Source organism: Salvelinus alpinus, chromosome 19 (genome assembly GCF_045679555.1).
Source record: "Salvelinus alpinus chromosome 19, SLU_Salpinus.1, whole genome shotgun sequence".
NCBI classification, from domain to species: Eukaryota; Metazoa; Chordata; class Actinopteri; order Salmoniformes; family Salmonidae; genus Salvelinus; species Salvelinus alpinus.
This window is the reverse complement of record NC_092104.1, coordinates 52,248,895-52,275,858: the sequence shown is the minus strand read 5'-3', so window position 1 is coordinate 52,275,858 and position 26,964 is coordinate 52,248,895. Positions and strand designations below refer to the sequence as shown.

The 26,964-nt window shown below is 42.8% G+C and overlaps 1 protein-coding gene and 1 pseudogene across 3 annotated transcripts in view; both read left to right on the top strand.

Moving 5' to 3' along the window:
• The window catches only part of LOC139545810 (HERV-H LTR-associating protein 1), a 61,075-nt gene extending 42,953 nt beyond the window's left edge, over positions 1-18,122 (top strand). For 2 of the 3 annotated variants that reach the window (XM_071354013.1, XM_071354017.1), the window contains 3 exons: positions 11,157-11,334; positions 12,342-12,424; positions 17,918-18,122. In XM_071354013.1, coding sequence (XP_071210114.1) covers positions 11,157-11,334; positions 12,342-12,424; positions 17,918-18,000 — 344 coding nt within the window. In that variant the 3' untranslated portion in view covers positions 18,001-18,122. Of the gene's footprint in view, positions 1-1,987; positions 4,167-11,156; positions 11,335-12,341; positions 12,425-17,917 lie in introns of those variants that run through there. The other variant, XM_071354014.1, reaches the window with a different exon arrangement.
• LOC139545986 (general transcription factor II-I repeat domain-containing protein 2A-like) lies at positions 14,949-17,890 on the top strand (annotated as a pseudogene).
• Positions 18,123-26,964: the final 8,842 nt, after the last annotated feature.

Here is a 26,964-nt window from a genome sequence, read left to right as displayed (position 1 = left end):
TTTACCAAGTACCTCATTTAACAATGTCCATTGCACAACGACTATACAATTTAGCTAAGCTAAGAATGACGTGAATAGGTAATATACTAGCAAGTTCGACACAATGATATGCTATGCGGTTCATAAGGATAGCTCAACCAACAAATTTGTCATAATTAGTTAAAACAAAGAATTTGTATCTTAAGACCAATAAGCATACAACATACTCAAATTACTTAATAGTTAGTGCGATTACCCTGATACAACACTAACATCAATACACTGGTGTATTGAGCTAATGATTCTTATTTTATGTCATTGTGCCAAGTCACAATTGCATCCCTGAATTATCTATTAGATTGTAATTTTCCTGTCAGCAGGGAAATGCTGCAGAATGTTATCCATGATTCGATTTTTTTCCCATTTTCGAACCAAATTGGTAGAATGCTCATGCGCTTCTTTTTAAATCAAGTTTATTTTATATAGCCCTTCGTACATCAGCTAATATCTCGAAGTGCTATACAGAAACCCAGCTTAAAACCCAAAACAGCAAGCAATGCAGGTGTAGAAGCACGACGGCTAGGAAAAACTCCCTAGAAAGGCCAAAACCTAGGAAGAAACCTAGAGAGGAACCAGGCTATGAGGGGTGGCCAGTCCTCTTCTGGCTGTGCCGGGTGGAGATTATAACAGAACATGGCCAAGATGTTCAAATGTTCATAAATGACCAGCATGGTCAAATAATAATCAGGAGTAAATGTCAGTTGGCTTTTCATAGCCGATCATTAAGAGTATCTCTACCGCTCCTGCGGTCTCTAGAGAGTTGAAAACAGCAGGTCTGGGACAGGTAGCACGTCCGGTGGACAGGTCAGGGTTCCATAGCCGCAGGCAGAACAGTTGAAACTGGAACAGCAGCAAGGCCAGGTGGACTGGGGACAGCAAGGAGTCATCATGCCCGGTTAGCCGTGACGCATGGTCCTAGGGCTCAGGTCCTCCGAGAGAGAGAAAGAAAGAGAGAAGGAGAGAATTAGAGAGAGCATTTTAGTGCCTCTATGGCTTTGATATAGTTTACCTCTTATATGAATTTATTTCTGCGCCTCCTTGCGGTTTTAATATATGCCAATCTTTTTCTGAGACTATTACCCAGTCATATAATGCTTAACCTTAACATTATCAAATGATCCACAAAGACCACTCTGAACCTACGTATGGGTTCACAAGTTAGTATATGAATATCAGTCAAATTATTATTTTAGCAAATCTCTACTAATCGATTACACACACATACAATTTCAAATTTTCCCCATATATCTCCAAAGAATCATTATGTAACTTAGGAAAACTTAGGTACTCACATTAATTAACCACTCCATGTTTGTTTCCAATGACTCTCCATCTATACACTCCCAGCAGAACACAAAAACGTTAGTTTCCTGGACGCTGACCTATGGGAATAATGCTCCACACGTATCCTCAACAGTTCCTTAGACTTCCAGAAATGATAGACTTGCCGCTATTGTTCTAAAATAACATCCCGCACTCAATACCACCTAACAATAACACATAACAATAATAACCCAGGGCATACCTGGTTTATCTCACTAAGAACACTCTTATCAACTCAACTCAATCCTGCTAGTTACCTCAGCTGTGGCCCTATTAAGGCCAACTTTTACGTTTAAATTTTATTAAATAAAAATTTTATTTTCTAACATGCAGAAATATTTTCTGTATTTCTATAGCGCTTTTGACTTTCTCTTTTAGGCCTTAACTAGTCCTCACAAGGTCTAGTTATACATCCGGTACACACAGATTTGGATGTCATCCGCCACCCCAAGGTTCTAGTTATACATCTGGTAAACACAGATTTGGATGCTCATGTTATTTTCATCATAACTAGTTCCGACAGGTTTGGATGCTAACGTTAATTAGTTTAAAAAAAAAATTAAATTCCCTATATTTTGTATATTTACCATGAATATATACTTTTTTTATGTGTCGACCCATCCAGATTCAGTGAATGTATCACGACTCAGGCTAAGACCCAGATGCAGACACAGGAGTACAAGGGGCAGGCAAATGGCCAGTTGGCGCGAGGCTAGCCGACGACCCAATGAGGGTGCAGAACACCTTCCAGAACCAGGATGAGAACTGAGGACCGCGATCGGAGACCATGTCGACCGGAAGTCTATGGATCCAGAAGACGTGCTGCACCATGAGCTGAGCCGTCTCCTTAGTTGAGGGCAACTTAGGAAGGGGGATAAAATGGGCGGCTTTGGAAAACCTATCCACCACCATAAGGATGGTGGTGTTGCCAGCTGATGGAGAGAGACCCGTGACGAAGTCCAAGGATATATGGGACCAGGGGTGGTGAGGAATGGTGAGTGGTTGATGGAGGCAAGCCAGAGCTTGCCGCGGAGTCTTGTTCTGCGCACACACAGTGCAGGCGGCAACAAACGCGGAGACATCAGGAACCATGTTGGGCCACCAAAAACGTTGTCACATAAAGGCCAGGGTCCGACGGGAGCCAAGGTGGCATAGGCAAGCCTGGAGGAGTGGGCCCACTCCAGGAACATGCCGAATAGTGCTTCCGGGTTCCAGGCACTCTCAGCCGCCAACGTGTGGAAATCCACCGCATAGTCTGCCACACTGCAGGAGTCTTGTCGAAGCTGGAGTAACTTTCGGGCAATGGAGCATTGAAAACGTTCTTTACCTCTGCCACAAACTCCTCCAGACTGAGGCATATGGCTGACTGCTGTTCCCATACTGCCGTAACCCAGGCGAGAGCCCTCCCGGACACCAGTGTGATGAAATACGCTATCTTAGAGCAGTCCGAGGGAAAGGAGGAGGGCTGCAGCTTATTGATGAGGGAACACTGAGCGAGAAACACCCGACAGGAAGCGTTCTCCATAGAAGCGTTCTGGGGGAGGTAAGCGGGGTTCCCAGGAAACCGGGGTGGCCAGCGGCTGGGAGGTTACCATCGTGGTAGGCTGCCTAACAGGCAACACTTGGAGGGGGGGTGGAGACAAGCACAAAGACAGGTGAAACAGATCAGGGTGTAACAGTAACACCTCGTGTTTTCCAAATGGTGGCTTCTTGGGAGGAGACAACATTGCAGAGCTGGTCCGAGTCTGCTGGGTCAGTCATGGCCAGTTCGTATTATCATGGCTCAGGCTAAAACCCAAATGCAGACACAGGAGGCGGATAGTACTAGTTTCTGAGTTTGTTACAGTACAAGGGGCAGGCGATTGGTAGGTCAAGACAGGAAAATAGTCGTAATCTAAATCAGAGTCAGGCAGGTACAGGACGGCAGGCAGGATCAGGGTCAGGACAGGCAGATAGGTCAGAACTGGGAAGACTAGGAAAAGCTCAAACTAGAGCACAGGAAACCCGGGAACACTGTGGTGGTACTTGACGGGACAAGACGAACTGGCAACAAACAGAAAACGAAGGTATGAATACACATGAGGTAATGGGAGACATCTAGTGGGGGTTGGAGACAATCACAATCACAAGACAGTTGAAACAGATCAGGGTGTGAAAAAATTTGGGATTTGTTTTAATGAAAGCCTAGATACTGTATGTTATTGCATTTGCAGTGGGGTGAAATATGATTCAGACATCTCATTCCCCTTTAAATGACGTTCAGCCTGGCTTTATAGTACACACAGTGTCATATGATACAAGATTCCAATCACCACTGAGCACTTTCAGATGTTCCAATACAATAGTAAAGTTACCCTACTATCAATGTTATACAACCCCAATTTAATGCTCAGTATATCACTCAAATTCAAGACCCTCAACTTAGCACACACCAATAGTTAGAATGTAAATTTACAAACGGGATCATATTGTCACGTTCCTGACCTGTTTTCTGTTAGTTTTGTATGTGTTAGTTGGTCAGGACGTGAGTTTGGGTGGGCAGTCTATGTTTTCTGTTTCTATGTTGGTTTAAAGGGTGACCTGATATGGCTCTCAATTAGAGGCAGGTGGTTGTCATTTCCTCTGATTGAGAGTCATATTAAGGTAGGTGTTTTCACACTGTTTGTTGTGGGTGGTTGTCTCCTGTGTCTGTGTATGTTGCGCCACACGGGACTGTTTTCGGTTTGTTTGTTCGTTCGTTCGGTTTTTGTGTAGTCTGTTTTTCCTGTTTGTGCGTTCTTCGTGTTTCATGTAAGTTCTTACGTTCAGGTCAGTCTACGTCGTTTGTTGTTTTGTATCTATTCAAGTGTTCTTCCTGTTTTTTCGGTTTTGTTTAATAAATATAAGGTCAAGTTACAACGCTGCGTCTTGGTCGAATCACCACTCCTCCTTTTCGTATGAAGAGGAGGAGGAATTCCGTTACAGAACCACCCACCAACAAAAGATCAAGCAGCGGTGTAACGGGAGGAAGGGACAGCGCAAGAAGGAGGAATGGACATGGGAGGATATTTTGGACGGCAAGGGTTGCTACACATGGGAGGAGATTCTGGCTGGTAAGGATCGCCTCCCATGGGAACAGCTGGAGGCAGCTCGGAGAGCGGAGGAAACCGGAGAGAGGAACCAGCGTTATGAGGGGACCCATCTAGCACGGAAGCCCGAAAAGCCCGTGAGTACTACCCAAACATTTCTTGGGGGGTGGCTAAGAGGTAGTGGGCCAAGGGCAGGTAGGAGACCTGCGACCACTTCCCAGGCTAACCGTGGAGAGCGGGAGTACGGGCAGACACCGTGTTACGCAGTAGAGCGCACGGTGTCTCCTGTACGTGTGCATAGCCTGGTGCGGGTTATTCCACCTCCCCGCACTGGTAGGGCTAGATTGAGCATTGAGCCAAGTGCCATGAAGCCGGCTCTACATATCTGGCCACCAGTGCGTCTCCTTGGGCCGGCTTACATGGCACCAGCCTTACGCATGGTGTCTCCGGTTCGCCTACATAGCCCGGTGCGGGTTATTCCACCTCCCCGCACTGGTCGGGCGACGGGGAGCATTCAACCAGGTAAGGTTGGGCAGGCTCAATGCTCAAGGGAGCCAGTACGCTTGCACGGTCCGGTATTTCCGGCGCTACCTCCCCGCCCCAGCCCAGTACCACCAGTGCCTACACCACGCACTAAGCCTCCTGTGCGTCTCCAGAGCCCTGTACGCACTGTTCCTTCTCCCCGTACTCGTCCTGATGTGCGTGCACTCAGCCCGGTGCCACCAGTGCCGGTACCACGCACCAGGCCTATATTGCGCTTCGAGAGGTCAGTGTGCCCTGTCCCTGCTCCCCGCACTAGGCTTGAAGTGCGTGTCTCCAGTCCGGTGCCTCCAGTTCCGGCACCACGTACCAGGCCTACAGTGCGTCTCAGCCGGCCAGAGTCTGCCGTCTGCCCAACGGCGCCTGAACTGTCCGTCTGCCAAGCGCCGCATGAACTGCCCGTCTGTATTGAGCCTTCAAAGCCGCCCGTCTGCCATGAGCCTGCAAAGCCGCTCGTCTGCCATGAGCCTACAGAGCCTTCCGCCAGACAGGAGCCGCTAGAGCCTTCCGCCAGACAGGAGCCGCTAGAGCCTTCCGCCAGACAGGAGCAGCCAAAGCCTTCTGCCAGACAGGATCAGCCAGAGCCATCCGTCTCCGCAGCGCCATCTGAGCCATCCGTCTCCGCAGCGCCATCTGAGCCATCCGTCTCCGCAGCGCCGTCTGAGCCATCCGTCTCCCCAGCGCCGTCTGAGCCATCCGTCTCCCCAGCGCCGTCTGAGCCATCCGTCTCCCCAGCGCCGTCTGAGCCATCCGTCTCCCCAGCGCCGTCTGAGCCATCCGTCTCCCCAGCGCCGTCTGAGCCATCCGTCTCCCCAGCGCCGTCTGAGCCATCCGTCTCCCCAGCGCCGTCTGAGCTATCCGTCTGTCCCGAGCCATTAGAGCCGCCCGTCTGTCCCGAGCCGTCAGAGCCGTTAGTCAGTCAGGAGCCACTAGAGCCATTCGTCAGTCAGGATCTGCCAGAGCCGCCAACCAGACAGGATCTGCCAGAGCCGCCAACCAGACAGGATCTGCCAGAGCCGCCAACCAGACAGGATCTGCCAGAGCCGCCAACCAGACAGGATCTGCCAGAGCCGTCAGCCAGCCATGAGCGTCCAGAGCCGTCAGCCAGCCATGAGCGTCCAGAGCCGTCAGCCAGCCATGAGCGTCCAGAGCCGTCAGCCAGCCATGAGCGTCCAGAGCCGTCAGCCAGCCATGAGCGTCCAGAGCCGTCAGCCAGCCATGAGCGTCCAGAGCCGTCAGCCAGCCATGAGCGTCCAGAGCCGTCAGCCAGCCATGAGCGTCCAGAGCCGTCAGCCAGTCATGAGCTGCCCCTCAGCCCAGAGCGGCCATTTATCCAGAACTGCCCCTCAGTCCAGAGCTGTCTCTCTGTCCGGAGCTGCCCTTCAGTCCGGAGTTGCCCCTCTATCCTGAGCTACCTCTCTATCCTGACCTACCTCTCTGTCCTGAGCTACCTTATCCCGGTGCTGCCCCTTGTCCCGGTGCTGCCCCTTATATTAAGGTTACCATTAAAATTAAGTGGGTGTAAGATGAGGGTGGTCATTCTAAGGGGGAGACGTAAGCTGGGATTGACTATGGTGGGGTGGGGACCTCGCCCAGAGCCTGAGCCACCACCGTGGTCAGATGCCCACCCAGACCCTCCCCTAGACTTTGTGCTGGTGCGCCTGGAGTTCGCACCTTGAGGGGGGGGGGTTATGTCACGTTCCTGACCTGTTTTCTGTTAGTTTTGTATGTGTTAGTTGGTCAGGACGTGAGTTTGGGTGGGCAGTCTATGTTTTCTGTTTCTATGTTGGTTTAAAGGGTGACCTGATATGGCTCTCAATTAGAGGCAGGTGGTTGTCATTTCCTCTGATTGAGAGTCATATTAAGGTAGGTGTTTTCACACTGTTTGTTGTGGGTGGTTGTCTCCTGTGTCTGTGTATGTTGCGCCACACGGGACTGTTTTCGGTTTGTTCGTTCGTTCGGTTTTTGTGTAGTCTGTTTTTCCTGTTCGTGCGTTCTTCGTGTTTCATGTAAGTTCTTACGTTCAGGTCAGTCTACGTCGTTTGTTGTTTTGTATCTATTCAAGTGTTCTTCCTGTTTTTTCGGTTTTGTTTAATAAATATAATGTCAAGTTACAACGCTGCGTCTTGGTCGAATCACCACTCCTCCTTTTCGTATGAAGAGGAGGAGGAATTCCGTTACACATATAGACAGTTTGGACTACTTATTACCAGTATTAACTTTTTATCAATACAACCCCCGTTTATCCCTGTCTTAAACTGTTGTGAGTGGCATGTTAATGACAGATCGCGATCTCAATGCATTCTTAGTCTAAATAACGATACATTTTGCTGTGTGCAGACCCCCCCATCCATCCAGCAGACCCAATCTGGTGAGATTTGTATTGAAACAAAACAAACAAACAACGCAACAATACGTTCCTTCATATAGCACTCGATACACTCCTACATATCACTCAAGGTGTGTAAACTTCAGTATTTTGTGTAAACGCAGTATTTTCACGTCCGGATGAAAAGCATGCCCAGAGTAAACGGCCTGCTACAAAGCCATAAAAGCTAGAATATGCATATTATTAGTAGATTTGGATAGAAAACACTCTGAAGTTTCTAAAACTGTTTGAATGATGTCTGTGAGTATAACATAACTTATATGGCAGGCAAAAACCTGAGAAGAAATCCAACCAGGAAGTGGGAAATCTGAGGTTGGTCGATTTTCAACTCAGCTCCTATTGAAGATACAGTGGGATATTGGTAATGTTGCACTTCCTAAGACTTCCACTAGATGTCAACAGTCTTTAGAACCTTGTCTGATGCTTCTACTGTGAAGTGGGGGCGAGTGAGAGGGGCTTGAGTAAGGTCTATCATGAGCTGAACATGCGCTGACCATGCGCGTTCATGTGAGAGCGAACTCTGTTCCATTGCACTACTGAAGAAAAAGGAATTCTCCGGTTAGAACATTATTGAAGAATTATGTTAAAAACATCCTAAAGATTGATTCAATACTTCGTTTGTCATGTTTTTACAGACTGTAATATGACTTTTTTAACTTTTCGTCTGTACTTTACGCTGGACTTGCCCGCGCGTCGTGAGTTTGGAAAGTGTACTGAACGCTAGAACAACAAGGAGGAATTTGGACATAAATGATGGACATTATCGAACAAAACAAACATTTTTTTGTGGAACTGGGATTCCTGGGAGTGCATTATGATGAAGATCATCAAAGGTAAGAGAATGTTTATAATGTTATTTCTGACTTATGTTGACTGCACAATATGGCGGATATATTTGTGTCTTGATTGGGCTCTGAGCGCCGACCTCAGATTATTGCATGGTTTGCTTTTTCCGTAAAGCTTTTTTGAAATCTGACACAGCGGTTGCATTAAGGAGAAGTGCATCTAAAATTCCATGCATAACAGTTGTATCTTTTAGCAATGTTTATTATGAGTATTCCTGTAAATTGATGTGGCGCTCTGCAAAATCAAAGGATGTTTGGAACTTCTGAACGTAAGGCGCCAATGTAAATTCAGATCTTTGGATATAAATATGAACAAAACATACATGTATTGTCACTACCGAACAATCACTACCGAACAAAACATACATGTATTGTGTAACATGAAGTCCTATGAGTGTCATCTGATGAAGATCATCAAAGGTTAGTGATTAATTTGATCTATATTTCTGCTTTTTGTGAATCCTCTCTTTGGCTGGAAAAATGGCTGTGTTATTCTGTGAATAGGCACTCACCTAACATAATCGTTTGGTTTGCTTTCGTCGTAAAGCCTTTTTGAAATCGGACACTGTGGCTGGATTTACAACAAGTGTATCTTTAAAATGGTGTAAAATACATGTATGTTTGAGGAAAGTTAATTATGGGATTTCTGTTGTTTTGAATTTGGCGCCCTGCAGTTTCACTAGCTGTTGAAGAGGTGGGATGCTACCGTCTCACGTACCCTAGAGAGGTTAAAACAGTTGGTCCGAATCACAAATATGGCTATGAAATATAAATCAAACGGCACTGGAAAGTCAGGACAGAGGTAATTCAAACCCTTCAAAGAAGTGTTTCTTACTATATTAGACTAATTAATGAAAAACAGTCAAACATTTCATATATTTGGTATTGCATGTTTCCAGTACATTTCTTATCAAAAGAATTCACGTGTTTAATTAAAACTCAGAAAATAAAGATTTGACTGAATGGATAAACTATACATAAAAAACATTTTCTCATTGAGAAGACTAAAGTCACATTTCATCTTTTCACAAATATTTTCATATTTAATCATATAAATTCCACAACATTTAGATTTAAATCTGATAAATACATTGTGAAAGTTCTTAAAGTTGTTTCCATTATAACGTCTTAAATGATATCACCACACAGTAAATGTTGGAGATGATTTATTGTTTAAATAACCACGGACCATTCCAACTGATTGGAATACAGAAATATTGTTACATTATTCAAACTTTTGAGGTTACCATACCACAAAGTCTTTCTCTGTGGTAACAAAGGGATTCTCAACTTTCATTTCAGCAGAGTGGGGAAACGAGAGTGCGCTGTAGAGCGGACCCACTGTAACCTGATCCTTCAGATCTTCACAGGAGAGTCATGACAACTTCATACTATATACTATTAGTTAATTTTAGTGTACTGTAAACAAACTGTAACCTTTCAGTTGAGTTTTGCATGTCTCCTGGAAGTTGATGCTGTTACTATGCAGCCTTATGCTAACTTGTTAGCATAACAAATTACTCGTTAGACATTTTACAAAACAATTTGGACTGTTTAGAGCACACACTGCCAGAAGGGGCAGGATTGATCCACTCTCTGACCTCACAAAGGCAGTCAAGCACCCAAGCCAACTGGCTAAAGTTGGCCAGCTTGCTTGCTACTTCCAGACACAAATAAGAGAACACATCCTCACTTTGACCATTTACTCACCCTAGCAGAGCTTGAAAGGCTTTTTTCATGTTATCCAAAGCGTTGGTGACTAACTGTGCTGCTGGTAACTATTTAATTACGTTCTTTATCTTACAGGTGTTGACCATTCGTAAATTCATCAGTTATTCTGCGCTCTGGTACATTCAGACAAGAGTGCTCTGAAATCAGAAACAAATAGCCAGAGCAAATTTACAAAGCACCCTATCTAAAAATGTCAATTGAGAACGCACAACAACTATACCATTTAGCTAAGCTAAGAATGACGTGAATAATCAAGTCAATAAACGTTGGGTAGTTGGATACCATATAGTTAATATACTAGCAAGTTTGCTGCAATTATATGCTATGAGGTTCATAAGGATAGCGTAAGCAACAAATTTGTCAGCCAACATAACGTATAACTTGATTTGAAAAGTCATAACTTTATAACATTGTTCAACATTTTCTTAACATTTGTCATAATTAGTTAAAGCAATGAATTGGTATTTATGACCAATAAGCATACTACATACTCAATTTACTTCACAAATAGTACGGTTAGTGTGGCTTTTCTCCTCTGCCGATGGAACGGTGACATCAACACGCTGATGCATTGAGCCTTAGACTTAGAAGTCCCACAAAGACAAGTTTGTATCAGGTTAGAAAAAACACTAGCATATAACAAGAGTCAATTCTTTAAACAGTAAAACATGGGATAGCATGGCTAATTATGTAATTTTACACGACACATCCCTTTAAAGCGTATGCCATCCTTCAGCACAACATGTCACCCTTTGTAAAGCACATGTTTATATCACATTCGCCATAGGTGATTTTATCACACAGTTATGCCACATTTATGAACCCTTTATAAGCTGAATGTAATTTAAAGCGGGACGGAAATCTCAACTATTTACTTTTATGAAGAGATGGTAGGAAAATGAAGTCAGATTTGCAATTCATGATTCTACTGTAGGCCTAGGGGTAAAAAAGTCTAGAGCACCTTATCCAAATCATCTTGTAATCACTTAGCTGTGATTAACATTATTATTTAATTTATTATTATGAATTGCAGCGAGTCCTGTGTTGCGCCACTGCCATTTCCATTCATGTCTTGACTCACAAATCAACATAGTAATTGATCTCCTTTATGTTGTGGTAAAAAAATAAGAAGTTGGTAGATCACATTTTTTTATTTTTTTATTCTATTACATTCCTAGGTGTTGCTTCACTACTTTTAGAAACCATGTCTCTTTTTGGCAGGCTGCCCATGGAGAAGGCCTGGCTTGACCAAAATAGAAGAGCGGAGTGACAACTCCATTACTAGCAGCACCATCACCACTGTGAGTGCTCACAAGCTACAGCCCTGCGTACTCGAGCTCTGCAAGTTCTTCTCCCAGTGCCTCTGCCGCTCCTACAGCTACAAGACTCACATGAAGAGGTATCGTATAGTGATCCCTTTAGCCACACTACAGTATACTTTCACAAGCTGATTGAACAAGGTGCATCCAACATATTCTAACAATCACAGTTAGATATAGATTATTTGTTGTCTCACGTCACCAATGGTGAGATAATCATTATGTTATGCCTTTCAACTTGAGTGCCCCGAAATTAGGGTTGCAAAGTGGGGGAATATTACCGGTAACTTTATATATTTACCAGTAAACTACTAGAATTTTTTTACTTTCGAAGATTTTAGGTAATTTTCATAACATGTAAAATATATAAAATAATGTTTTTTATGTGAAAAATAGAATCACAAATATAGGTTTTTCTAAGTTAACCCCTGAACTTTGTGAATACTGTTGCTGTCCAATATAGTCCAATAGTTTTTTTTGTTTTAGTTGATCAATATGTCTTTGCTGTAAGAGTTTTGGGGCTGAACTGGTGGCAGTTGTGAAATAAGTGAATAGTTGGAAGAGTTGCAGTTAATTGCAAATGACGTCATTGTTGATTTGATGTTTTCATTCATTAATTAGGCAATTTTCTCATGAAACCACAGGAGGTTGGGGACACCTTAATTGGGGAGATTGTGGTAATGGCTGGAGCAAAACCGGTGGAATAGTATCAAACATATGGTTTCCATGTGTTTTATGCCATTCCATTAACTCAGTTTCAGCCATTATTATGAGCCGTCCTCCCCTCAGCAGCTTCCACTGCATGAAACATATGGTCAATCTATTAGAAACTCATGGACAACATGCACACAGATACTGTACAGTATAGAGATGAAGAATACCTTTTATATTTTCTAATTTCTCTAATTGAAATATCTAAAGTTTCCATAGACTACCAAAATTACCTGTTCATTTACCAACAGTTCTGAAAATTCTGGTAACTTTGGTAAATTACCAGGAGTTTTGCAACCCTACCCCAAACTATTTGAAAATGGTTGTTTCATTGACTGTGTCAAGTATAATTGACTTACTCTTTGGTATCCTACAGGTATTGTGCTGATAGTCACCTGTGGTATGAGAAACATACCTTTGAGGTGTGTAGGCGGGTCAGAAGAGTCTCTTTCTCCAGAAGTAAGTGTTCATTAGCCTAGGGGACATAATCAGTCACAGCAAACAAGAACAGAATCACTATATATGTATATGTGATTCCAAAGAAAGTATGTGGATTCCAAATATCGACAAAACAAAATACGCTAGACAAAGTGGGATCTTTTTGTGTCGGTAAAATGAATTATGCATGAAATGTCGATGGAAACGCATTTATGTGCAAATATTGATATAAAAAGCATCATATCGAAGTAAAGTTGGAGTCACGGGATGACATGTTGTGTGGTCCTCCCACTACGACTATTCGAGAAAGCATGCAGTTTATTAGGCTACAGATTAAATTAATGATGATGATCATCACAGGTTGGTGAAAGTGCAAGGTGATGAGCTTGATGCTCCTTTCCAATAAATATTGAGGGTCTTAATCTCATCCAAATGATCTTGCTCTTTTGTCCACAATAATCTCATCATGTAGGCTATACGTGCGCTTTAGCAAACACGCTAGAACGCATGTGCCAAGACCAGAGTGGGCACACTCACTATTTAATGCAATTTTATTTGTGAGAAAACCATCAGTAAAGTTTAAAAAGCGATGGAAACCCATTTCACTTCGGTACACAGGAATTTACTCACAAAAGGTACACTATATATACAAAAGTATGTGGACACCCCTTCATGGATTCAGCTATTTCAGCCAAACCTGTTGCTGTATAAAATCTAGCACACAGCCATGCAATATCCATAGACAAACATTGGCAGTAGAATGGCCTTACAGAAGAGCTGAGTGACTTTCAATGTGGCACTGTCATAGGTTGCCACGTTTCCAACAATTTCTGCCCTGCTAGAGCTGCCCCGGTCAACTGTAAATGCTGTTATTGTGAAGTGGAAATGTCTAGGAGCAACAAAGGCTCAGCTGTGAAGTGTTAGGCCACACAAGCTCACAAAACGGGGCTGCCGAGTGCTGAAACGCGCAGTGCGTAAAAATTGTCTGTTCCCCGTGGCAACACTCACAACCAAGTTCCAAACTGCCTCTGGAAGCAACTTCAGCACAATAACTGTTCGTTGGGAGCTTCATGAAATGTGATTCCATGTCTGAGCAACCACACATAAGCCTTAGATCACCATGTGCAATGATAAGCGTCGGCTGGAGTGGTGTAAAGCTCGCAGCCATTGGACTCTGGAGCAGTGGAAACGCATTCTCTGGAGTGATGAATCACGCTTCACCATCTGGACGAATCTGGATTTGGTGGATGCCAGGAGAACGCAGGTATGCCCCAATGCATAGTGCCAACTGTAAAGTTTGGTGGAGGAGGAATAATGGTCAGGGGCTGTTTTTTATGGTTTGGGATATGTCCCTTAGTTCCAAAGAAGGGAAATCTCAATGCTACAGCATACAATGAAATTCTAGACGTGCTTCCAACTTTGTTGCAACAGTTTGGGGAAGGTCCTTTCCTGTTTCAGCATGACAATGCCCCTGTGCACAAAGTGCAGTCCATGCAGAAATGGTTTGTTGAGATCAGTGTGGAAGAACCTTTGGGATGAATTGGAACGCCGACTGCGAGCCAGGCCTAATCGCCCAACATCAGTGCCCGACCACACTAATGCCCTTGTGGCTGAATGGAAGCAAGTCCACGCAGTAATGTTCCATCATGTGGAAAGCCTTCCCAGAAGAGTGGAGGCTGTTATAACTGCAAAGGTGGGACCAACTCCATATTAATGCCCATGATTTTGGAATGAGATGTTCGACGAGTGTCAACATACTTTTGGTCATGTAGTGTGTGTGTGTGTGTGTGTGTGTGTGTGTGTGTGTGTGTGTGTGTGTGTGTGTGTGTGTGTGTGTGTGTGTGTGTGTGTGTGTGTGTGTGTGTGTGTGTGTGTGTGTGTGTGTGTGTGTGTGTGTGTGTGTGTGTGTGTGTGTGTATTTTTTTTTTAAGAATACTATTATTGAACATAAGTATAAATATTGCATTATGAACTAAGGAGTATGGTTGATTAATTTTTGTTATTTGGTTTTATATTATGGTTATCATGGGTATTTAAAACCATTAGGGAGCCTTTCCTGGTCTCGCTCCTTTTTTCCCATTTTCCCATTTTTCCCAAACTGGTGTATAATACTTGTATGTTTGAGGAATTTTAATTATGAGATTTCTGTTGTTTGAATTTGGCGCCCTGCACTTTCACTGGCTGTTGTCAAATCGATCCCGTTAACCGGATTTCAGCCGTAAGAAGTTAAATACAGCTATACACAGACAAGTTATATTTGCATGATTTAGCATAATTAACTCATCCTTACTGGTTTTTTTCATTCATGTCACCGACCAATACTGGTTCATAACATGTGACCGACCAATACCTCACGAGGCTTCTTCTCTCTATACTGAGACCTTGAAACTAAGATCTTTTGTTACAAACAAGGTTTGGGCGTACTGCCAAATTGAAGCTACTGATAAGTGAGGATTCGTTCAATCAGTCACTTGCGTGAACACAGAAATTGCTTTATAGAACATCACATGAATGGAAGACAGAAATTAGTTATAAGAAAAAGCACATGCATGAAATTTCCATCACAGCAGTAAGCTTGGACCCAGTGATGTACTGGGCTGTGCGCACTACCCTCTGTAGCACCTTACTGTCAGATGCCGAGCAGTTGCCATACCAGGAGGTGAAGCAACAGGTCAGGATGTTCTCGATGGTGCAGCCGTATAACTTTTTTGAGGATCTGGAGACCCATGCCAAATCTTTTCAGTCTCCTGAGGGGGAAAAGGTGTTGTCGTGCACTTTTCAAGACTGTCTTGGTCTGTTTGGACCATGATAGTTTGTTGGTGATGTGGACACCAAGGAACTTGAAACTCTTGACCCGCTCCACTACAGCCCCGTCGATGTTAATGTGGCCACTGATAGGTGCCCAAACTTATCAACTTGTCAGGAAAAAACATTGGCCTTTTGAAAAGGCTACAAGACCAAGTAGCTGAGCTGAACTCAGATCAGAAAATTATTTTCCTGCATTGCATTATTCATCAGGAGGTGCTCTGTAAATGTGTTCTGAAAATAAGCCATGTTGTGGATACAGTCAATAAAGTGGTACACTTCATAAGAGCAAAATCTTTAAACCACAGGCAGTTTGTATCACTGTTGGAAGAGACAGAGTCGGGTCATGCAGATCTCCTCTACCACACAAATGTGAGATGGCTGAGTTTGGAGAAGGTGCTTAAAACGGTTTGAGACTTGAAGTCGGAAGTTGCTGAGTTTTTTCAAATGAAAGGAAAATATGTGGATTTCCCTCAACTGCAAGATAAAGAATGGTTGGCTGATTTTGGGTTCACCGTGGACATCATGGCCCTGAATTCCCAACTACAAGGGAAGGGCCTTTTTGCACATCAAATGTACAGCCTTGTCAAAGCCTTCAAGTGAAAATCACTCCTCCTGACCCGCCAAGTAGAAGCCAACTATCTCACCCACCTTCCGACGCTACTAGTCTGTTCCATATCAGATGACCAGCGGGAGAAGTATACATCGCTGCTGCGTGCTTTGAACGGTGAGTTTTCTCGTCGTTTTGAGGATTTCAAAGTGTTGGAAAATGACATTCTGTTGGTTTCCTCTCCTTTCACTTTCAATGTGGATAACGCTTCCACTGACCTGCAACTTGAGCTTACTGATCTTCAGTCTGACGCAGTGATTGGAGAACTATTCAAAGCAACGTCACTAACAAGGTTCTATGCATCTCTCGATGAACAAAAATTTCCAAAGATGAGGAGTCATGCTCACAAGATGTTTGTACTGTTTGGGGTCAACCTATGTATGTGAACAGACATTTCCAGTAAAGAAATATAACAAGTCAAGGCACAGATCATCTGACTCTCACCTCTCAGCAATTCTGCGCTTAGTGACGTCAGAGAATATACCTGACTTCACTGCTCTAGTCAATGCCCATCAGAGACTTCACTCCTCACACTGATTGTGTAGTTTAATTGTAATGTTGAGCTCTCTCTTTCTTGTGTTTTTGTGCATACCCATGAACAAGAGTGCTGTCCGTGGTGCTGAATGCACAGTGTACTTTCCCCTATGTGTAATACATTGCATGTTTAATAATGAAAATACCTACCAAACAGAGAACATGGATGTGGTTTATTTCTGTGCATGTTAAAAAAGTAAAATAAGTAGCAAATCTGGATGTGATTTACAGTAGATATCTGTCAACACAATCATACACATGTGGTATAATCCTGTAATATGATTCTGGCCCGCGAAGGCAAAAATATATTCTAATGTGGCCCTCCATGGAAAATATTTGCCCAGGCCTGCTATAGGCTGTCTCATCGTTGTCAGTGATCAGGCCTACCACTGTTGTGTCGTCAGCAAACTTAATGTTGGTGGCGTGCTTGGCAACGCAGTTGTGGGTGAACAGGGAGTACAGAAGAGGATTAAGCACGCACCCCTGAGGGGCCCCGGTGATGAGGATCAGTGTGGCAGATGTGGTGCTACCTGCCCTTACCAACAATGTTAATTAAGATGCGTGTTACCACATGGCTTGACCTAGGAACTCACAAATAGCACTGTTATGGGATCGGTGTCCCTTCCACGGGACGGTTGAGCTAACGTATGCTAATGCGATTAGCATGCGGTTGTAAGTGACAAGAACATTTCCCAGGACATAGACATATCTGATATTGGCAGAAAGCTTAAATTCTTGTTAATCCAACAGCACTGTCCAATTTACAGTAGCTATTACAGTGAAAGAATACCATGCGATTGTTTGAGGAGAGTGCACAATTTTTAACAAAGTTATTAATAAACAAATTAGGCACATTTGGGCAGTCTTGGCACAACATTTTGAACAGAAATGCAATGGTTCATTGGATCAGTCTAAAACTTTGCACATACACTGCTGCCATCTAGTCGCCAAAATCTAAATTGCACCTGAGTTGGAATAATACATTATGGCCTTTCTCTAGCATTTCAAAGAAGATGGTACAAACAAATACAAAAGAACGGTTGTTTTTTTCTTTGTATTATCTTTTTCCAGATCTATTGTGTTATATTCTCCTACATTCCTTTCACATTTCCACAAACTTCAGTGTTTAATTTCAAATGGTACTAAGAATATGCATATCCTTGCTTCAGGGACTGAGCTACAGTCAGTTAGATTTGGGAATGTCATTTTAGGCAAAAATAGAAAAAGAAAGGGGCGGATCCTTAAAAGGATTAAAACTCCTTCCTTCATGATCAATATATTTTCTGAATATAGCATTTTATACCATTTCAATTAAAGAAAGGCCCGAACATCAATGGGACTGAAAAACTGACCCAATACTGAAATGGAATTTCCAAGCCTCTAATTCTGACACATTCAGTAGTGCTTAAGATAAATAAAAAAGGTGCCAGAACTGACTTATAGTACAAGTGTTCATATTTTAGTGCAAAATATTCTATAAGAGTTTCTTCCAAAATTAGATATTAGTTAGTTATACATGATATGAACATGTTGCTATCTTTTCTTTCTCTCTCCCTTTTCCATAGATCTAAAACAGAGGTGCCTTGCAAGAATGTGCAACAAACTCTGGCCAGAGTGGAAAAGAGACAGAAAGAGCGGGATATACTGAAGTTGGAGAGGAGATTACACAGGAAGAACCACTGAAGTATGCACATTCTGATGTAACTTTTTTAAGAGCACAGTGTTTTTTTCAGAATCCAATAAATTGAAAATGTTTCCTTTCGAACCACATCTGTTTGGGAGTCAGTGAATTTGTCAGTTCTTCCTGTTGTCACTTGTACATCCCACCTGAAGCAAAATAACCTATGGGCAGACTTTACAACCAACTGGTCACTGTTACGAGCAGGTAAAGATGTCTTTCTCATGATGAGATCAAGACATCGTGGGGATTACATCATGTTTTCATTTGGTCAGATAACCAGGTTACAACAAGATAAATATACATGTTTCTGGTTGTTAAACAGCGATACAAAAACGTTCTAATGCAACTAGTATTCAACTTGACCATGATTTCATTAAAAGATGTCATAATGATGTTGTTGCAACCAGTTTTGCCCGCTGGGTATAATTAATAACAACACCATAGATACTGCAGGCATTTCAAGACGTTCTACTCTTTCCCATCTACATGAGAGTGCATATATGGCTCTAGGCAGTGGACACAATGCAAATAGTCCGGGTAGCCATTTGATTACCTGTTCAGGAGTCTTATGGCTTGGGGGTAAAAGCTGTTGAGAAGCCTTTTGGTCCTAGACTTGGCGCTCCGGTACCACTTGCCATGCGATAGCAGAGAGAACAGTCTATTTGTATTTGTATTTATTATGGATCCCCATTAGCTGCTGCCAAAGCAGCATTTCAAAGATGATGGTACAAAAATAATACAAAAGACCGGTTGGTTTTTTCTTTGTATCTTTTCCCAGATCTATTGTGTTATATTCTCCTACATTTCTTTCACATTTCCACAAACATCAACGTGTTTCCTTTCAAATGGTACTAAGAATATGCATATCCTTGCTTCAGGGCCTGAGCTACAGGCAGTTAGATTTTGGAATGTCATTTTAGGCGAATATTGAAAAAATGGGTGGATCCGTAAGATGTTAAAACCCCTTCCTTCATGATCAATATATTTTCTTAATATAACATTTTATTCCATTTCAATAAAGGAAAGGCCCTAAAATCAATGGGACTGAAATACTGACCCAACACTGAAATTGAATTTATTTCCAAGCCTCTAAGTCAGGCAGTGATGCAACCAGTCAGGTGCTCTCAATGTTGCAGATGTAGAACCTTTTGAGGATCTGAGGACCCATGCCAAATCTTTTCAGTCTCCTGAGGGGGAATAGGTTTTGTCGTGCCCTCTTCACGACTGTCTTGGTGTGTTTGGACTATTCTAGTTTGTTGGTGATGTGGACACCAAGCTCTCAACTTGCTCCACTACAGCCCCGTCGGTACTCCTTTTCCTGTAGTGCACAATCATCTCCTTTGTCTTGATTACGTTGAGGGATAGGTTGTTATTCTGGCACCACCCAGCCAGGTCTCTGACCTCCTCACTATAGGCTGTCTCGTCGTTGTCGGTGATCAGGCCTACCACTGTTGTGTCGTCTGCAAACGTAATGATGGTGTTGGAGTCGTGCCTGATCAGGGAAAGTTAGCAGATGGATCCTATCTAATGTATCAACTTATTAATACAAATAAATACTTTTTAAGTTACATTTTAGCTTTTGTCTGAAGCCGAAAAAAATACAACTTCAAAAGCTAGTTTGACCTATGCACTAATGAGGCTTTTCAGCATAAGCAGCTTGACCTCTGCTAGAGTACTGTAGCGTTATTGATCTACTGTACTTCAACAACAGATGCACTCACATTGGATGGGTTGTCAAACATTCTCTCAAACAGCCTAATACATAGTCTTAGAGTAGGTTTACCCCATTAATGTATTTGGTAATGTAAATGTGTTTTTTCATGTAAGACATCAACCCATTCCACTCATTTAAACATTATGGGGAGACACAGATTGAGTCTAGTCCTGGACTAAAAAGCAAGATCAATGGAAAATCTCCAGCCAAAATTCTTTAAAGACGCGACCCAGTCGTTAATTATTTTTGCATTGTTGCTATTTATGTGTTGGTTGTTTAGCAACAAAACCGATGCGTGTGCAACTATGGGGTGGTACAGAACCAAGATAAAGTAGGTTTTATATCAAACATTCAACAGACGTTCAACAGACATTCGCCGTTAGCCTATTAAAAGGTTGACAACAATTTTCATTCCTCTCTGATAACCTCGAAGGATCTTTCACAAGCGAATGTTTTTGTTAGGGACCGTACAGATCAAGTCAAGTGTTGATTTGATAGACATTTAAATATTTTTTTTACAGTAACTTTTTCATTGATTGTCATAGAAACATCAACACAAGTGCAAATTGCTGGATTAACATTTGGCATTTTAAAAACATTTTATTTAATATTTAGGCAAGTCAGTTAAGAACAAATTCTTATTTACAATGATGGCCTACCAAAAGGCAAAAGGCCTCCTGTGGGGATGGGGGCCTGGGATAAAAAATAAATACAATGTAAATATAGGACATAACACACATCACAACAAGAGAGACAACACAACACATAATTAAGAGAGACCTTAGACAACAACATAGCAAGGCAGCAACACATGACAACACAGCATGGTATCAAAACAATATGACAACAACATGGTAGAAACACAATATGGTAGCAGCACAAAACATGGTACAAACATTACTGGGCACCGACAACAGCACAAAGGGCAAGAAGTTAGAGACAACAATACATCACACAAAGCAGCCACAACTGTCAGTAAGAGTGTCCATGATTGAGTCTTTGAATGAAGAGATTGAGATAAAACTGTCCAGGTCGAGTGTTTGTTGCAGCTCATTCCAGTCGCTAGCTGCAGCGAACTGGAAAGAGGAGCGACCCAGGGGTGTGTGCGCTTTGGAGACCTTTAACAGAATGTAACTGGCAGACCGGGTGTTGTATGTGGAGGATGAGGGCTGCAGTAGATATCTCAGATAGGGGGGAGTGAGGCATAAGTGAGTTTTATAAATAAGCATCAACCAGTGGGTCTTGCGACGGGTATACAGAGACAACCAGTTTACAAAGGAGTGTAGAGTGCAGTGATGTTTCCTATAAGGAGCATTGGTGGCAAATCTGATGGCCGAATGGTAAAGAACATCTAGCCACTCGAGAGCACCCTTACCTGGCGATCTATAAATTACATCTCCATAATCTAGCATGGGTAGGATGGTCATCAGAATCGGGGTTAGTTTGGCAGCTGGGGTGAAAGACGAGCAATTACAATAGAGGACGGTTTACCGTCTAGCCATAGTCCCATGTACTTGTATGAGGTGACTACCTCAAGCTCTAAACCCTCAGAGGTAGTATAAACACCTGTGGATAGAGTGGCATTCTTCTTTCCAAACCACATGACCTTTGTTTTGGCGGTGTTCAGAAAAAGGTTAAGGGTAGAGAAAGCTTGTTGGACAATAAGAAAGCTTAGGCATGGATCCTCAGATCCTCAAAAGGTTCTACAGCTGCACCATCGAGACCATTCTGACTGGTTGCATCACTGCCTGTTATGGCAACTGCTTGGCCTCCGACCACAAGGCACTACAGAAGGTAGTACATCACTGGGTCAAGCTTCATGCCATCCAGGACCTCTATACCAGAGGAAGGCCCTAAAAATTGTCAGACTCCAGCCACCCTAATCATAGACTGTTCTCTCTGCATCCGCACAGCAAGTTGGCTTCCTATTTCGCAACAAAGCATCCTTCACTCATGCTGCCAAACATAACCTCGTAAAACTGACTTCAAATCAAATCAAATTTTATTTTATTTGAGGATAGTCAATTTTACGAGGGTATGTTTGGCAGCATGAGTGAAGGATGCTTGACTTCGGCGATGTCATTTACAAAATAGCCTCCAACACTACTCAGCAAATTGGATGCAGTCTATCACAGTGCCATCCGTTTTGTCACCAAAGCCCCATATACTACCCACCACTGCGACCTGTTTGCTCTCGTTGGCTGCCCCTCGCTTCATATTCATCGCCAAACCCACTGGCTCCAGGTCATCTATATAGCCCCGCCTTATCTCAGCTCACTGGTCACCATAGCAGCACCCACCCGTAGCACCCGCTCCAGCAGGTATATTTTACTGGTCACCCCCAAAGCATATTCCTCTTTTGGCCACCTTGCCTTCCAGTTCTCTGCTGCCAATGACTGGAACGAATTGCAAAAATCACTGAAGCTGGAGACTCATATCTCCCTCTCTAACTTTAAGCACCAGCTGTCCGAGCAGTTCACAGATCACTGCACCTGTACATAGCCCATCTGTAAATAGCCCATCCAACTACCTCATCTCCATACTGTTATTTTTTTGTTGTTGCTCCTTTGCACCCCAGTATCTCTACTTGCACATTCATCTTCTGCACATCTATCACTCCAGTGTTTAATTGCTAAATTATAATTATTTCGCCACTATGGCCTATTTATTGCCTCCCTTATCTCATTTGCACACACTGTATATAGACTTTTCTATTGTGTTATTGACTGTTTGTTTGAGACAGGACACATTTTTGAAAATTAACTAATTAAAAACGTCCTCTCACTGTCAACTGTGTTTACTTTCAGCAAACTTAACATGTGTAAATACAGTATTTGTATGAACATAACAAGATTCAACAAACTGAGACATAAACTGAACAAGTTCCACAGACATGTGACTAACAGAAATGGAATAATGTGTCTCTGAACAAAGGGGGAGGGGGGGGGTCAAAATCAGTCAGTTTCTGGTGTGGCCACCAGCTGCATTAAGTACTGCAGTGCATCTCCTCCTCATGGACTGCACCAGATTTCCCAGTTATTGCTGTGAGATGTTACCCCACTCTTCCACCAAGGCATCTGCAAGTTCCTGAACATTTCTGTGGGGAATGGCCCTAGCCCTCACCCTCCAATCCAACACGTCCCAGGCATGCTCAATGGGATTGAGATCCGGGCTCTTCGCTGGCCATGGCAGAACACTGACATTCCTGTCTTGCAGGAAATCACACACAACGAGCAGTATGGCTGGTGGCATTGTCATGCTGAAGGGTCATGTCAGGATGAGCCTGCAGGAAGGGTACCACATGAGGGAGGATGTCTTCCCTGTAACGCACAGCATTGAGATTGCCTGCAATGACAACAAGCTCAGTCCGATGATGCTGTGACACACCGCCCCAGACGATGACGGACCCTCCACCTCCAAATCGATCCCGCTCCAGAGTCCAGGCCTTGGTGTAACTCTCATTCCTTCGACGATAAACGCAAATCCGACAATCACTCCTGGTGAGACAAAACCGCAACTCGTCTGACTAAAAGACTACTGTAGCTCTGCTGGAGTCACTTTTATTGATAACTTTGACACTTTCTGGAAACAGAAGATACTCTACAGGAATGACGGAGTCCATCTAAATTATCTTGGCTCCTGTCCACACATTTCAAGGCTGTGTTGAAACAATGACTGGTAAATGATCCAAGACCAGCTCAGTTAATCCCTACCATTGTGACAATGAGTCGTCAAAATGCTGCAACAAATGTACATGATCTTAAGGGCATTGGCAAACACAACATTTACATTTAAGTCATTTAGCAGACGCTCTTATCCAGAGCGACTTACAAATTGGTGCATTCACCTTATGACATCCAGTGGAACAGCCACTTTACAATAGTGCATCTAAATCTTTTAAGGGGGGGGGGGGGGGGTGAGAAGGATTACTTTGTAAGTAATGTAATGTAAGTAATTTAATTTATGTACCTCTAATTGCACCGAATACATCTGTTTATCCTACAGCTATTGTAAGCAGTAATCATGAGCCTATAAACCAGAGTTACACTGTTAGCACTGAGGCAGTGTGCAATAGTAGGAAGACCACTTATGCAGCTCACTCTGCACTATCAGCTCCAATGTAAATAACATGAGTAAGTCTACCTCTGATAAGCTTCCCAGTAAAGCATTAAAAACAATCAAGCAAATCAGAAAAGTGCTAAAAAATAGCCCATATTAGCATATGTAGCCTAAGAAACAAGGTCCAGGAAGTCAATAACTTGCTTGTAACAGATGACATTCATATTCTGAATATTTCTGAAACTCACTTAGATAATACCTTTGATGATACAGTGGTAGCAATACATGGTTATAACATCTACCGAAAAGACAGAGATGTCAACGGAGGCGGTGTTGCGGTCTACATTCAGAACCACATTCCTGTAAAGCTTAGAGACGATCTAATGTTAAATGTGTTGAAGTAATATGACTAAAGGTTCATCTGCCTCACCTAAACCCCATTCTTGTGGGAAGCTGCAATAGACAACGAAGTGCTAACAGTCAGTATCTGGATAATATGTGTGAAATGCTTGATAATGTATGTGATATCAACAGAGAAGTACAGTTCAAGTCGGAAGATTACATACACCTTAGCCAAATACATTTAAACTCAGTTTTTCACAATTCCTGACATTTAATCCTAGTAAAAATGAACTGTCTTAGGTCAGTTAGGATCACCACTTTATTTTAAGAATGTGAAATGTCAGAATAATAGTAGAGATTTATTTCAGCTTTTATTTATTTCATCACATTCCCAGTGGGTCAGAAGTTTACATATACGTTTCGGGTTGCCTTTCACACGCTTCCCACAATAGGTTTGGTGAATTTTGGCCCATTCCTCCTGACAGAGCTGGTGTAACTGAGTCAGGTTTGTAGGCCTTCTTGCTCGCGCACACTTTTTCAGTTCTGCCCACAAATTTTCAATAGGATTTAGGTCAGGGCTTTGTGATGGCCACTCCAATACCTTGACTTTGTTGTCCTTGTGGCCATTTTGCCACAACTTTGGAAGTATGCTTGGGGTCATCGTCCATTTGGAAGACCCATTTGTGACCAAGCTTTAACTTCCCGACTGATGTTTTGAGATGCTGTTTCAATATATCCACATAATTGTCCTGCCTCATGATGCCATCTATTTTGTGAAGTGCACAAGTCCCTCCTGCAGCAAAGCACCCTCATAACATGATGCTGCCACTCCCGTGCTTCACGGTTGGGATGGTGTTCTTCGGCTTGCAAGACTCACCCTTTTTCCTCCAAGTATAATGATGGTCATTATGGCCAAACAGTTCTATTTTTGTTTCATCAGACCAGAAGATATTTTTCCAAAAAGTACGATCTTTGTCCCCATGTTCAGTTGCAAACCGTAGTTTGGCTTTTTATGGTGGTTTTGGAGCAATGGCTTCTTCCTTGCTGAGTGGCATTTCAGGTTATATCGATATAGGACTTGTTTTACTGTGGATATAGATACTTTTGTACCTGTTTCCTCCAGCATCTTCACAAGGTCCTTTGCTGTTGTTCTGGGATTGATTTACACCTTTCGCACCAAAGTACGTTCATTTCTAGGAGACAGAACGCGTCTCCTTCCTGAGCGGTATGACGGCTGTGTGGTCCCATGGTGTTTATAATTGCGTACTATTGTTTGTACAGATGAACGTGGTACCTTCAGGCATTTGGAAATTGCTCCCAAGGATGAACCAGACTTGAAGAGGTCTAAAAAAGAAAAATCTCGAGGTCTTAGCTGATTTCTTTTGATTTTCCCATGATGTCAAGCAAAGAGGCATTGAGTTTGAAGGTAGGCCTTGAAATACATCCACAGGTACACCTCCAATTGACTCAAAGGATGTCAATTAGCCTATCAAAAGCTTCTAAAGCCATGATGACATTTACTGGAATTTTCCAAGCTGTTTAAAGGCACAGTCAACTTAGTGTATGTAAACTTCTGACTCACTGGAATTGTGATACAGTGAATTATAAGTGAAATAATCTGTCTTGTAAACAATTGTTGGAAAAATTACTTGTGTCATGCACAAAGAAGATGTCCTAACCGACCTGCCAAAACTATAGTTTGTTAACAAGAAATTTGTGGAGTGGTTGAAAAATGAGTTTTAATGACTCCAACCTAAGTGTATGTAAACTTCCGACTTCAACTGTACCTACGGGGGGAAGGATGACCAGCCACACAGGAGTTGTTGAGGAGAAGGAGGCCTTGCTCACCGAGATGCATGCTGGCCATTTCATAGTGAAGCGAAAAATTGCCAAAAATCAACCTACCTAAAATCAACCTTCTTTTCTTTATTAATCACATTCTATTGTATCTGAAATTATTATGATTTCAATGAATGTCATATCAGAGAGCAGTGTTTCAATTTGTCACTTTGTGCTTAACGGTCAGTACCTGTCTGGCCTGCCAGAAGTTTGAGAGGGTGAAGACTGTGGCGCCGGAGTTGAAGCCTATCAAAGTTGTTTCACCATGGCACATGAACGGTACCTATCACAATTCAAATTTTGCCCTGATAAGTTGTTTTGTAATGGTTGCTTTATTTGACCACAACATAGTTCAATATTATAGAATGTGTGTGTCAGAATCCTTACAAATATGAAAATCTTACCCTAATTCTTATGGGTAAGAATTAAGTAATATTCTCTCCATCTTCTCTTTAAATGTTAGGGGTAGACCTAATCGAACCCTTCACAAAATCCAGCAATGGCAACAGCTGCTGTCTGACGGCGATAGATTACTTTACCAAGTGGGTGCAGGCAATACCCATTAAGGTTAGTAAAGGTAGAGAGCGTGCTTAACTATTAATTCCCCTCTAACCTATTGAAAAGGGTGCCTGGAACCAAAAATGTATTTTTGTTTTGTATGATACCCATCAAGGACAAAACTGGTGAGGCCACCTCCATGGCGATGATGGCCATCTTCAACAACTAGGAACGGTGGGAGGACAACCTGAAGCTGTACAGATGTACAGATGGGAGCCGCAGCTATTGACTAAGGTAAACAATGCATTTGTGTATCAAATTATTGCATATACTGTTTTTCAAATTTGTGATTGACTTGGTGTTGTTGTTTGCCTATTGCTATTTTTGTATAACGTACTTTCAGATCACTAAAACTCCACCTGATGTTGTGGAAGTTGTCGAACCAGATCAGAACGTCTTTGAGGACCACGTTCAGGCAC